Here is a 13,559-nt window from a genome sequence, read left to right as displayed (position 1 = left end):
TAAATAATGTGATGTCAAACTAAAACTGAGCATTTGATTAGTCTATGAAATCTTACTATAGTATAAGGACAAATGTTTGCTAAGCATTGAGATTTGGCTTCCTCAAGGAAATAGGATAGCTGTGTTGGAAAAAGTAGATGGATTTTCTGATGATAATATATTAAATATCACCCATTTACTTCTTTGTAGTTGAAATTTTCAAATGGCAGGGTTATGTTTCCACAAAGCAACCTCATGATTTCTGAGGACCCAGAGGGGAAGCCAAGCAGGGCCTTGGATCTGGTTCTTCTTTTATCTGTTTCCTATTTTAGGCTTTCATACAAGCTTTCTTCTGGCAAAGTATCAATACCCATTTCTGTACCTGAGTCATTTCTTCTGGACACAACAATCATATCTTACAAAACCTGGATTTCTCAACAATAGCTTCATGCTTTTCTGTCTGTAAACCCAACTCGCCTACTAACATTTATATGTTTTGTTCTCTAATACAAAAATAGTGTTCCTTTGTGCTAGTGGCACCCTCCTGCCATTTCCGGCCAGGTCTTGGCTGGAAGAACAGAGCAAGGACAGTATTTAAACTTGCCTCTTCTCTTTATTGGATCTGTCCGTGAGGTGCACAGAAGTTCGACAGCACTTTTGGCAGCCCTTATGCCATCATTTTTACAGTACTCCTCTAAACCGAGAATCTCTTTTTGAAGTCCTTATTCAATCTTAAAGTCACAGTTCAACTGTTACAGTTGGCAAAATTGACTTCATTAAAGATAAATGAAAGCTTTTCTAGTTGAATCCCAAAATGCAATTATATAAGTAGAGCAGAGAAAAGCCAGGTCATTAGCAACAGTTATTGGAAAGGATTTAGGGGTTTTGTTGACTCCAGCCTTTCTGAAGCACTGTTGAGTGTAGCCACTCAGGGAGCTCCTGCCACTTGAGGGTTGCACCCACAGAATTGAAATCAGGGAGTAATGCTTCTCATCCTGTGTGTAGACTGCTGTGTGCAGATGTCAAAGGAGTAAAAGGCTGGTGCAGTGAGTCTGAAACTGTAGTCTCCAGATGGGCAGTGTCAACTTCTCTGAGGGATCTTATTTAATATGAAAATTCTGGGCCTTAAATCAGAAACTTAAGAGATTAACATCCAGCAACAGGAGTTTTCACAACCCTGCTGCCCTATTCTGTTGATGCTTATATTGTAGACATGCTGGGCTAAGATTTTCCCAAAGATGTACAGCTAGGATTGCGAAGAAAATTCATACCACCCTTAGAAAACTGCAATGGGTTAAAATTACTGGGTTTAACAACCTAATGTACATATTAGAATTTTCTGCAGTTATACTATATGAAAGACAGATTATATTTTTTTCATATCATCTCAGAAGGTAGAAATAACTATGGAAGTTGAGGCAGGAGGATTGCTACAAGTTCAAGGCTGACCTGGACTATCTGAACTGCATATCAAGATGCTGTCTTTAAAAAAAAAAAAAAAAAATCTGCCTTGGGTAGTGAGTCCTGAGGTACTAAGGATTCCAGTCCATGGCTATGTGTTTGCATATTGGTGATTTTATGAAGGTGAGTTAAAGTGTGAGGACAGAAGAAACAGAACTTTTTGTTACCTAAATAGCTTTTCAAACCCCTTCCGGTAATTATTACATTCTACATTGGTGTACTCTTTTAATATCTTGCAAATTATAAATAGCCACAATAGAATGTGCCATTGTTTTAACTGTTTGACTTATTCATCTCTTATTTTATACTTGAGTAAAAATTTAGAAGTGTTTCAGGCCACAGTATTTTTAATTTGTATATTTGAATCCTAAATTCAGATGTTAAATTTTAATCTCGTGTAATTTAATTTGTCTTTTTTTTTTCAGCTTTAATTGAGTTTATTGGTACATTTTAGGGATACAGTACAGTTACATTCATTGTTGGGATCTTGTACCTCTACATGACGTCTTGATTCTCATTTTTTCCCCTTACCTCTGCGAGCTTTATTGCTTTCCAAATTTCCCTTAGAGGACATTAAGACTGTGTGTGGCAATTGTGTTGTATGTTTTTCTTTTCGGAACACAGATTCTTCCAACTATATAAAACTGCAGACAGGGAACCAGGCTTACCCAACCCTAACCAATAGCAAGCCAGAAAATGCTAGTGACTCAGAAGAGAGTCTTTAAGTATTACTGCCATTTACAGTAATATTTTTAGTGTACCTAGTGCCATTTTGTTTTGTTTTGTTTCATTTTATTTTTGAGGCAGAATCTCACTATGTAGTTCAGACTGCCGTGGAACTCACTATGTAGCCCAGGCTGGTCTCAAACTCATAGAGATCCTCTTGCCTCAGCCTCCTGAATGCTGGGACTACAGACATGCGCCACCATGCCCGGCCTTACCTAGTGCCTTTTTTAAATGAAATAGCTTAATGTAGCAGCATAGTACAATGTGTAGTTTGTAGTGTGTCACCTTACTACTCTGAAGTGTACCCAGATTTTACTTTTTAGTCTTAATGGGTAATTGGAAATAGCATAAGTCTATCTGATATACCTATAAATTATCCCTAAGGAAATGAACAATTGTATGCATTGTAAAAAGACAATCTTTCCTCTGACTTAATGTTATGTCAGGGGCATTCAGGGTACACAAGGATGTAAAGTATATTTTATTGACTGAAGCTTTGGAATATTAAAAAATTTATGCAATAACTACCTATTTGGGTCTTCTGACAAATGAAAGATCGACATTTGTTGCATAGAATCTAACTTGCCCTCATTCCTTCCTAAAATACTTCAGCAAAATTGATGTGGCTGAACCATCAAAGCTTCAAATATTGAACGCTTAGGCCACAATACAGTGGTGCACGCCTGTAATCTCAGCTCTCTGGAAGACTGAGTCAGGACAAGTTAAAGTTCAACCTGGGCTGCTTAGTGACTTAGCATGACCCTAACCCTAGCTCAAACTTGGCATTATTTTAATGCTGAAATTAATGAAAGCAAGTTAAATAGTATTGCATCTCAAGTCTCTGGCAAAGCTGGTGATGACTACTAGAGGGCAAATGAGTAAAATAATAATAACTAATGGTTAATTTTACCTTAATTAGCTACATAAAACTTAGTATGTAGTAGGGAATTTTAAGCATTCATTTTCTTCTTAAATTCTCAGACTCAATATCAGACTCAAAAGTTAAACTAATAAAATTAAAGCTATTGTTAACTTTGTTTTTTGTTAGCAATTCAAGTTTCAGTTGATGAAAAATTGGAATTGGTGTGTATTTATTTTTAGTAGTGAAAAGAAAATATTTCTGAAGTGGAAGCTGTTTGCCAAGCAGTGTGGCAGGTACATCATTTGAGTTAGGAGAGACAATTTAAGCAGTATGAGGCAAAATTTCCACCCAGAACCTGGGCCCCTCTGGAGGTACTGCTCACAAGACAAAGCAACCTGAGACAAGAATGCCAAGTGGAATTGATAGCCAAATCAATTATTGGTAAATCAGTTATTTCAGAGCTCATAATTATCTACCTAAAAAATGGGTCACCTCTAATGATTTTATCCCATATTCTAATGTTACACCACATGTTTATAGTCTCATGGTTTAATGCAATAACATTGAAAATATTTTTTCTCTTTAGTGCCAGTTAGTAAACATTATTAATGATAAAATAATCTTATCTACAATTTGTATTGTTTACAATTTCAGATATCCTATTCCTGATTCTCAAGGTGATATAACTTGTATCTTCATTTATAATCAAATATTATTATTAGAGCAGTTTTTAACAAGTGACTTTATTCTTCATTGAACCAGCAAACAATTGATTCTTAGCATAGGATATCCAATGTATTACCATTAATACAAGCATTTTATATGTACAGAAAATGTTTAGATACATGAATTAACTTAATCCCTACAAGTCCCAAATTTCAGGTCACTCTTACAGATTTTTGTCTGCCTAATGCCTAGGGAGATTAAGTGGTTAGATAATACTCTAACAGAAAAAATTCAAACCCACTGTTTTCCTCTTTTCCTTTCAGACACCTTTCATTCATTGCAAAGAATAAATTTCATTCATTGGACAGAAAGTAAAATTTAGAAGCCGTTTTTATCACCAACAATTTTATTATTAAATAAGAAATCTAATGGGTATGAATTTTAAAATGTCATAAAATTCCCTGGTGTGAATATTCTGCAACAATGCATAAGATTCTAATAAGATTACTGACATTTAGAAATTTGAAGAAAGGAGCTAAAGGTGTAGGGAAGGTGTGATGCGTAGGGGAAGAACAAAAAGGGAAAAGAAAAAAATGTGAGAGAATGAAAAGATGAAAATAAAGTGTTTGTAGATGGGGAGGGGAGGAGGGGGTGAAGGGAGGGCAGAGGTAAGGGGAAAAAATGAGAATCAAGACTTGCCATGTAAAGGTACATGATCCCAACAATGAATGTAACTGTACTGTATCCCTAAAATGTACCAATAAACTCAATAAAATAAAAAAAAAAGTCATAAAATTTAGAAATAAATGGGAAGGGCACAATGGAGCAAGTGAATTAGTTTAAAAAAAAAATGCATGCTGAGTAGAAGGTGGTTCCTCTCAGTCATCAGTTACATTTTCTAATTTATTTTTGAAAGCTGTAATCCTTGTAAAAAAGGTCAGTCAAGAGATATAATCATTTTAATTTCAAAATTATCTTTCATTTTAAGATTCCTTTTTTGACCCAGCAAGTGGCCAAGTTCCTTTGCCTCCTGCTAGGAGATTACCAGGAGAAACCGTCAAATCCAACAGAACGTCACAGGATTATGACCAGCTTCCTTCATCTTCAGGTGAGTGGGCTATGATAGTACTAATAACACGTAGCATCTGAGGAGTGCTCTTTGCTGTTCAGAGCACCGATTCTTTCCTTTTATATAATTTAATTAGTGTTGTCTGCCAAGAAAGTATTTTTATCACCTTTGCGCATTTTGCTTGTGAAGCTTCTATGAAAGGAGTGCCCACAAAAGTACTTCAGGGAAGAGAGAAAAGGGGCTTAATATTATCTTTGATCAATCAGTATGGTCACATTCATTATGGAGGACTTATGTGTTCTTATTTTGCCTTAACACATTTGTGAAATGGGAAAAATCTCTTCGCTACCTGAAGTGTCGTGTCCCTTATTTTTCCATTAAGACAGAAATCTGTCTAGCATACTACTAGCACAAAACTAGCATTAAGTGAACTATTTATTCATGTGCCTTATTTGGGGCTACTGTGCCATGCTCCATTGTTAGTCATCAAGTAGAATATTCCATTGGAGTAAATGTAAGTCAGACTCATGAAATGCTACTGTTTTCCTAACAAAGTTTATTAATAGTAATATATTCTGTAACTTGTGATCAAAATAAATAATGAGCTTGAGAGTTACTAACACAGGCATTCTTACTTAATGCTATGCATGGAAAAATGCAGAATTCCCTCTATAATTTTATAAATGTTCACAGTTTGTAGAGGTTTCAATCCATAGTCAACTAGTTCCAAGGTAGGGCAGCATTGCAAAGAAGAAAAACAGTCCATAGTGTGAGAGCAGAAAGCAGCAAGACTTCCTTCTTCTTTTCCTTCTTATTCAATCCAGACTGGACACCTATTGGTTGGTTCCATCCATACCTGGCAGTAAGTCCATCACCCACACCTAGAACTACACTAAACCTCTCAGTAAGTGAGTCCAGTATCCCACACCCATGATCCAGTCACTCCTCACAGCCCCACCTCTGAGCCATGAGGCTTTGAGGGAACATCTTAGTATAAGCATAAAAACAGTGAGACCACAGAAAATAGGATATTGTTATCTCCAATTGAGTTTGTTCATGTGTAGTTCTGATAGCTTCCTGGCTGTCAGAGACTGATCTGGCCTTCTGGGTTACATCTTTCCACTGACAACTTGGTGCCTTCAGGAGTCTCATAACCCTTATTTTGCAGTAACTAATCTGTTTTTTTTTTTTTTTATTAAAGGCTTTAAAAAATTACCTAATAAGGTTTCTGATAAAATTGCTGCTATACCATGTAAATTCAATTTTTTTTTCATCTTTCATAGCTGAGTGATCATTGTTCATGGACAAGCTTTCTGAGAAAACAGTATTTTAAAGAATTAAAAAATACAGTTTCATTGATTTAAAGGAATCTTCCTCATTATCTTACCCAAGAAGAACATGTGTACAGACATGCATGTCAACATATACAATAAGCTTTCCCAATATTTTTTTCCTCTCAAAATATTTCATAATCTATTTGTTTCTTTACATAAGTGCATTATTCACATTAGTTCATGTTTATAATAGCTACGTGTGTTTACAAATTTTTCACTTGTTTTTCTCTTAATATATATTATGCTACTGTTGACAATTCTTTTTAAAAATGTATTGCATGTGGCAAAGTGTAGCATTATCTTTGGAGAATGTTTTATAGTATTTAGAAGACAGTTCACATTTACACTTGACAACAGTGCTCAAATTTTCCATAACTTGTTTTAAATGGATCTGTAGTCAAGCAAAGATATTATTGCCAAATATGCCAGCAAAATAAAGATCTTATTAGAAAAAGAATTCTAATGCTAGTTTTTCTCTATTAGCTTAAAGGAAAATTGATAGAATGTTGAATTAACTTCATATTAGGAACAATTTTCTATAGTTATATTTGTGAAGTTCTCTTAGAAATCATGGCTTCAGTTCATACAAAGGTTAGAATTGTAAAGTCTTGTCATGAGTGCTAAGATGTTTTAAGGTAAATTATTTAAGATTTTTGTTTTTTCAGGAAAGGAGATTGTAGGCTTTCTGAGTTTTACCATAGCTCAACTACACATAGTATATTTTAGGTGCACTTGATATTTAAAACCATACACCTTAGAGTCTTTTTCCTTCCAAACCTCTAATACTAATGTAGCTTTTATAACCATTTTCTGGAAGTATCCAAAATACAATGTAATGTAAAATGTGTCACTGATTTGTACTTTAATAAAAATTGTATTAAATCATGCCCTTAGAGACCTTGCATCTATGGTAGCAGTAACCCAGCCTTATGGCATAAGTGGGTTTCAGAATTAATTGACCCAATTTATAGTAGAATAACAATATTGTAATGTATCTGAGTTTTGACTGTCTCAGTTAAATTCACATTTTTTTCTTCTAATTATCAGCTGTTGTTAAATATGAGGAAATTAGTAGTCTAGGAGTGTTGAAGTCTATCAAAAATGATCATTACTAAAGTTTAGAAATTATGTTTCAGATAATGTATAACATTAATACTTTTGTGGTGGTTTTTCGGTGTGTGTTTTTTTCAGTCCTGGGGATTGAAGTCAGGGCCTCATATGTACTAGAAAAGAACTATACTTTTGAACAATAACCCCGGCCCTGTACAATATTATTTTATAGAATAAAATATTGAAATTTTTATACATTTACTGTAGCCAAATGATCTGCTAAATACTTAATATATGTAGATATATAATAGATATTTAAACTGTTTAATATCTATTATATACAGATGCATTTGTTATATTGTAAAAATGTATGCTGTTATTTATAATTACACATTTATATAGTGAATATTTTATACATATATATGGTTAAAATATATATTACAATATATATTTTTCTAGATATTTTAATAGAGAAAATTTTTTCTCACAGTCTAAATATTAATCATAACGAGTATAAGACAGTGAAGTTTAGTAATTTCTCCAACATATCACATCTAGTATCAGGCTAATAAGATTCAGTTCTGTCTATTTCAATGAGCTTTGCACACATTGTTCTTTTATTAATAAAGCTTGAGTTGTTTTCTCATCAGTAGCCAAACTAAAATAAGAAAATAAATCAAGTGTATAATAATATTGCTAAACTAAGTTTGTGATGCTTAATGATTAAATGAAAGGTAACAGTGAAGGACTAGTAGTGACAACAAAGGACTTACAGGTTATTAGAAATAGTAAAGGCTAACTTGAAATCTTACAACCCGGCTTCCGGTCATTATTCCTGTGGCCTTAGGAAAGCCCCACACTTTGTACTTTTCTGTATATTTTACATTGGCAAACTCTACCTCTCTCTGGTTCTCCATTGTGTGTCTTTGAGTAGCTCAGATTTATAAAACTACCAGAGGGGATCTAAGGAGACTATTTTTGTGGTTTCTTTTTATAGTACAAGTGATGGATTGAAATTGGGGGCCTTTCCACTGAACTATATCCCAGCCCCTTTATTTTGTTTTATTTTGAGAAAGATACTCACTAAGTTGCCCTGGAAGGACTTGAACTTGTGACCTTTCTGTCCAGGGCATGCCATTTTGTCCACATGTTCTCATTGTTTTAGGAATTACAAAAGTCATACATGTACTTTAGAAAGCAAAATGGAATTATAGAAAAAAAAATAATAAAGTCACTTATAACTCCATCTTCAGTAAAGAACATTATTTCCATTTTGGACTGCTTCTAATATTTTGTTGGTACACATTTTTACATAGTTAAGATCATAGTCAATGTATCAGTTCTATCTCAATTACATTTAACATAGTATCACAAATATCATGTTAATATTTAATTTTTTATATTGTATAATAGTTCATAATTTTTTTAACTGGAAATTGATTTTATTTGTAAACTGCCAAAACCCTAAGTGACTCTAGACACAAAAACCTTAAAACCCCAAAGCCTTAAATGGTTCATCATTTTATGTGCTATCAAATACTATTTTAAAAATCTAATGGAAACTCTGACTTTATATGAAAAAATGATAATCCATTAAATATAATAATTAAATGCCACTGAGGTGGAAGTGTCTGTTAGCCAGTGTGATGGCTCTGACGTAGCAAATGAAAGTAGGAAACATGTATTTGGCTCATGGTTTCAGAGGTTCCAGCCCATGGTTAGGTGGCTCACCTGAGGCAAGGCTGAAACATCATGCAAAATGGTAGAGTAAAGGAAGGCTTCTCTCCTCCTTGGAAACAGGAGGCATAGAGAAAGGGTAGAGCATCTAAGAGGAAGGGCTTGGGGGTCAGGTATGGTGCTGCACGCCTGTAATCCCAGTACTTGGGAGGCTGAGGCAGGAGGATTGCTGTGAGTTCGAGACCAGCCTGGGCTACATAGTGAGTTCCAGGTCAGTCTCAGCAACAAAGTGAGACCCTGCCTCAACAACAACAACAACAACAACAAAAACAACAAAAACAAGAGGAAGGGCTTGGGGACCACATAGTACTCCCCAAACTTTTTTTTTTTCCTAATACCAGAGATTGAACTCCGAACCTTGTGCTTATGAGGCAGGCAGCAGAACCACTGAGCATCCCTGGCAATAGCCCCCAAATTTATGACCCCACGGGCCAATCCTTGCAACTAGTCCCTTTCCCTGGCTCCATTACTTCCCAGTAATGTCAGAAAATTATGACCTCATCACTGGATTACTACACTCACAGAGTTAGAGCCCTCGTAATCCAATCGTTTCTCCACTCATCATCTGGTGCCCAAGCCTTTACCATGTGAGTTTTGTTGACATTTCGAATCCAAGCTTTAATAACCATCAGCTACTATCAGTGTACATTATGTAGATATACAGTTGTCTTTCATTTTTACTTCATCGTCTGCCTATAGGGATCTTTTAGATACTTGTTTTTCTGATTGCTTTATTACTCCTTGTAACGATGAAAGTTGAATATCAGATGTGCTTTATATCTCCATGTACTATGGCTCTGTTGGAGAGATAGAAACCATTTTAGCAGGTAGGATCTTTTTTTTTTTTTTTTTTTTGAGACAGGGTCTTGCTATGTATGCAGGCTGACTCTGAACACACTATGTATCCTTGGCTGGCCTCAGTCTCTTGGCAATCCTCCTGCCTCAGCCTCCTGAGTGCTGAGACTGTAGGCATGGGCCACTATGGCCATCCTGGTCATTTTTATCTGGGAAAAAAAAATTTTTTTTTTAGTCTGTGAGGGCAATATGACTTCTGTCAATTGCAGGAGTTGGGCTGGGGATTTAGCTCAGTGGCACATTGCCTGCCTTGCAAGCTGAAGGTCCTGAGCTCGATCTCCAGTACAGCAAAAAAAAAGCATGCAGGACTTTTCTGGAATCACACTAGGTATAATTTCTGCCATGCTTTCATTGGGCTAATTCCACTGCCATTCAGGACTTTTGTCTCCTTGCTTTTCTGTATGTGAATCAATATATTTAAAACTGGACTTTTCAGGTCTTCTTCCTAAAGAAGGTTTAACTCTGAACAACACAACTCTGAAAAAACACAAGCATTCGCTAAAAGTGGACAACCATGTGCAGGAAGTTGCTTTAAAGTTTGTTTTATTTGAAACCTTTATGCACACTTTGCGTTTTACAACTTGATACAGCTATTTTAATAATTAGAATATTATTTAATAATTCATGTCCCCACATCTTTGAGTAAAATTAGTACTCCAAGGAGATATACCAGTGTACATCCTGGGTCAATTATGTATGTCTTTTAATATTCTTGCATGTATTTTGCTATAACTGCTGTTCATAGGAGTGTAAAAATACCACAGGCAAGGACAGCAGCCCTATTTAGTTGATAGGATCTTAACTTTGTAAAATATATATACACTTATTAATGGGGTTTTGTATGTTTTCATGCATGTATACAGTCTGCACTTTTCAAATCCAGCCTTTTTTCTACTGACTCCCATCATGCCCATTTTTAGTAATCACTATTCTACTATCTTTAGTTTCTGCACATGTGAGAAAACATGTACTTGTGCGCCTGTGTCTGGCTTTTTGCATTTAATATCATGTCCTCTATTTCCCTTCTTTTTGCTGCAAATGACAGAATCCCTTCTTCATGTCTGAACAATACTCTGTGTATATAGTACATACCACAGTGTCTTTATTTGTTCTTTCCATGGATACCTAGGCTGATCCTGTATTTTAGCTATCATAAATAGGCTGCAGTAAACATGGGCATGCTGATATCCTTTGGCATACTAATTTCATTTCATTTGGCTCTGCACCCAGGAGAGGGGTAGCTGATGTGGTATTTCTAGTTGTAAGTTTTATTGAAGAACCTCCATACTGGGTTGTATAGTGACTATACTAATTTACATTCTCACCAACAGCATGTAAAGGTTCCTTTTTCTACATCCTCCCCAGCAGTTATTTTTTGTTTTCTTGATAGAACCCTTCTAACAGGAATGAAATGCTATCACTGTGGTTTTAAATTGCTTTTCCCAGATGACTAATGATACTGCTTTTCATATATTTACTCATTTACCATCTGTATTTTTCTTTTTTTTAAATATCCAATACTTTGCCAATTTTTTTTTTCTCATTGAGTTTATTGGTACATTTAGGTACACAGGACAGTTAGATTCATCATTGGATCTTGTATCTTTACATGACAAGTCTTGGTTCTCATTTTTTCCCTTACCCTTGCCCTCCCATTACCCCCTCTCCCCTTCCTTATTTACAAATAATTTATTTCCATTTTTTCTGCCAATTTTTAATTGGAATTTTTTTCAAGTTCTTGCTATATTCTATGTATAAACCCTTTGTCAGATGAGTAGTTGGCAACTATTTCCTCCAATCTGGAAATTGTCTCTTCATTCCTTGTTTCCTATGCTTTTCAAGTCCTATCCAGCAAACCATTTCATCACCTTTAACAATGTTTCACCTATGTTTGTTCCTAGGAGTTTGAGATCTTATACTTATGTCTGATTGAGTTTGAGTTGATTTTTGTATAGGTGAAAAAATAGGGCATCTAGTTTCTTCTGTATTTGGATACTGGTTTGCACATTACCATTTGTTGAAGAATCTTTCCTTTTCCCCAGGGTATGGTTTTGATGCCTTTGTCAACAATCAAGTGGTTAGAAATGGGTGGGTCTATTTCTGGGATCCCCATTCTATGGTATTGGTCTGTGTGTCTGTTTTTAATGCCTATATCATGTTATTTTGGTTATTATGTCTCTATAGTATGCCTTGAAGTCAGGTATAGTAATGCCTCCAGCTCTGGCTTGTCAAGAATGCTGGCTATACAAGATCTTTTTCATAATTCCATATGAGTTTTGTGACTTTTTTCAAGATCCATGAAGAATATTTTTGGTATTTGATAGTAATTGCATTGAATCTGTAAATTACTTTGGGCCTTGTGGCTATTTTACCAGTATAATTCTTCCAATCCATGCACTTGGATCTATTTCTATTTTGGGAGTCTCTTCAGTTTCTTTCATATTTTGAGATTTTCATTTTAGAGGTCTTTTACATACTTAATTTATTCCTTGAGATACCATATTTTATAGCTTTTGAGAATAGGATTGCTTTCATGATTTCTTAATCATCAGATTCATTTTTGGTGTGTATAGGAAAGCTACTGGATTTTGTATACTTATACTTTACTGAATTAAATTATAAATTCTAATATTCATTCATTTATTGGTACTGGGGATTTAATCCAGGGCCTTCATACTGAGCTACATCCCTGACCCTTTATTAATTTTGAGACAGAGTCTCATTAAATTGCTCAAACTGGGCTCAAACTTTAATCCCTCTGCCTCACCCTCCAAGAATGATGGAATTACAGTTATGTATCACCATGCTAAGGTTTTGAATAGTCTCTTGGTAGAGTCTTTAGGTTATTTTATGTATAGAATCATGTCATCTGCCAATGTTAAGATTCTCGAGTACTGTCCTCTGCAACTACCTCTTCTTAGTTTTTATTGTGAAATGCTACTGAATTATGTCACTCTTTTTCTGTCTGTTTTGAGATATTTTTATTCTTTTTTCTCTAACATATTTATTGACTTGTATATGTTGCACCATCCTTGCACCCTTGGGATATAACCATCTTGATCATGGTGAACAATGTTTTTTGATGTGCTATTGAATTCCATTTGACAGTACAACATTGAAAATGTTGGCCTTATAGCTTTTGGTTGTGTCCTTGTCCGATTTTAGCAACAGAGTAATGTTGTCTTCATAGAATGAGTTTAGGAGGGTTTCTGCCTTTTCACTGCTTTGCAGTATCTTGAGAAGATTTGGTTTTAGTTCTTTAAATGTTTTATAATTTTAACAGTGAAGGAGTCTCATTCTGGGCTTTTATGAGGGGCTCATTTTATTAAATTTTATTTATTTTGATTTTCTCTCATTTTTCAGTATAGCTACTGGAAACTGTTTCATTGGTCTTTTTGGTGCTTGTTTAGTCTCTGTATTATTTATTCTGCTCTGATCTTTGTACTTTCCTTCCACTAAACTTGACTTTGGTTTAGCCTAGTACTTCAGATACATCCTTTATTTATTCAAAATCTTTTTTTTTTATATAGACACTGCTTCACACTTCACTCTCAGTGCTCCTTTTGCTACTCCCATGAGTTTTCATGTATTGTTTCCATTTTCATTTGAGAAATTCTTTTTCCTCATTGAGTTTATTGGTACTTTTTAGGTAGACAGTACAGTTACATTCATCATTGGGTACTTGTACCTTTACATGACTGGTCTTGGTTCTCATTTTTTCCCATACCCCTATCCTCTCTTCACCCTCTGAGAAATTTTAATTTCCCTTCTGACTTCCTTGATGACCCACTATTCATTCAAAATTGCTCAAGCTCCATGC

At 34.9% G+C, this 13,559-nt stretch overlaps 1 protein-coding gene across 10 annotated transcripts in view; it reads left to right on the top strand.

Moving 5' to 3' along the window:
- Cblb (Cbl proto-oncogene B) overlaps positions 1-13,559 on the top strand; it is a 207,498-nt gene that overhangs the window by 184,420 nt on the left and 9,519 nt on the right. For all 10 annotated transcript variants that reach the window (XM_033768106.1, XM_033768105.1, XM_033768104.1 and 7 more), the window contains one exon: positions 4,683-4,802. In XM_033768106.1, the coding sequence (XP_033623997.1) occupies positions 4,683-4,802 (120 nt within the window). The remainder of the gene's footprint in view (positions 1-4,682; positions 4,803-13,559) is intronic.

The sequence above is a fragment of the Fukomys damarensis genome, unplaced genomic scaffold, assembly GCF_012274545.1.
Source record: "Fukomys damarensis isolate Sample0158 unplaced genomic scaffold, DMR_v1.0_HiC HiC_scaffold_24, whole genome shotgun sequence".
NCBI lineage: Eukaryota > Metazoa > Chordata > Mammalia > Rodentia > Bathyergidae > Fukomys > Fukomys damarensis.
Note: the sequence above shows the minus strand (reverse complement) of the source record. Positions and strands in the feature narration are given on the sequence as shown.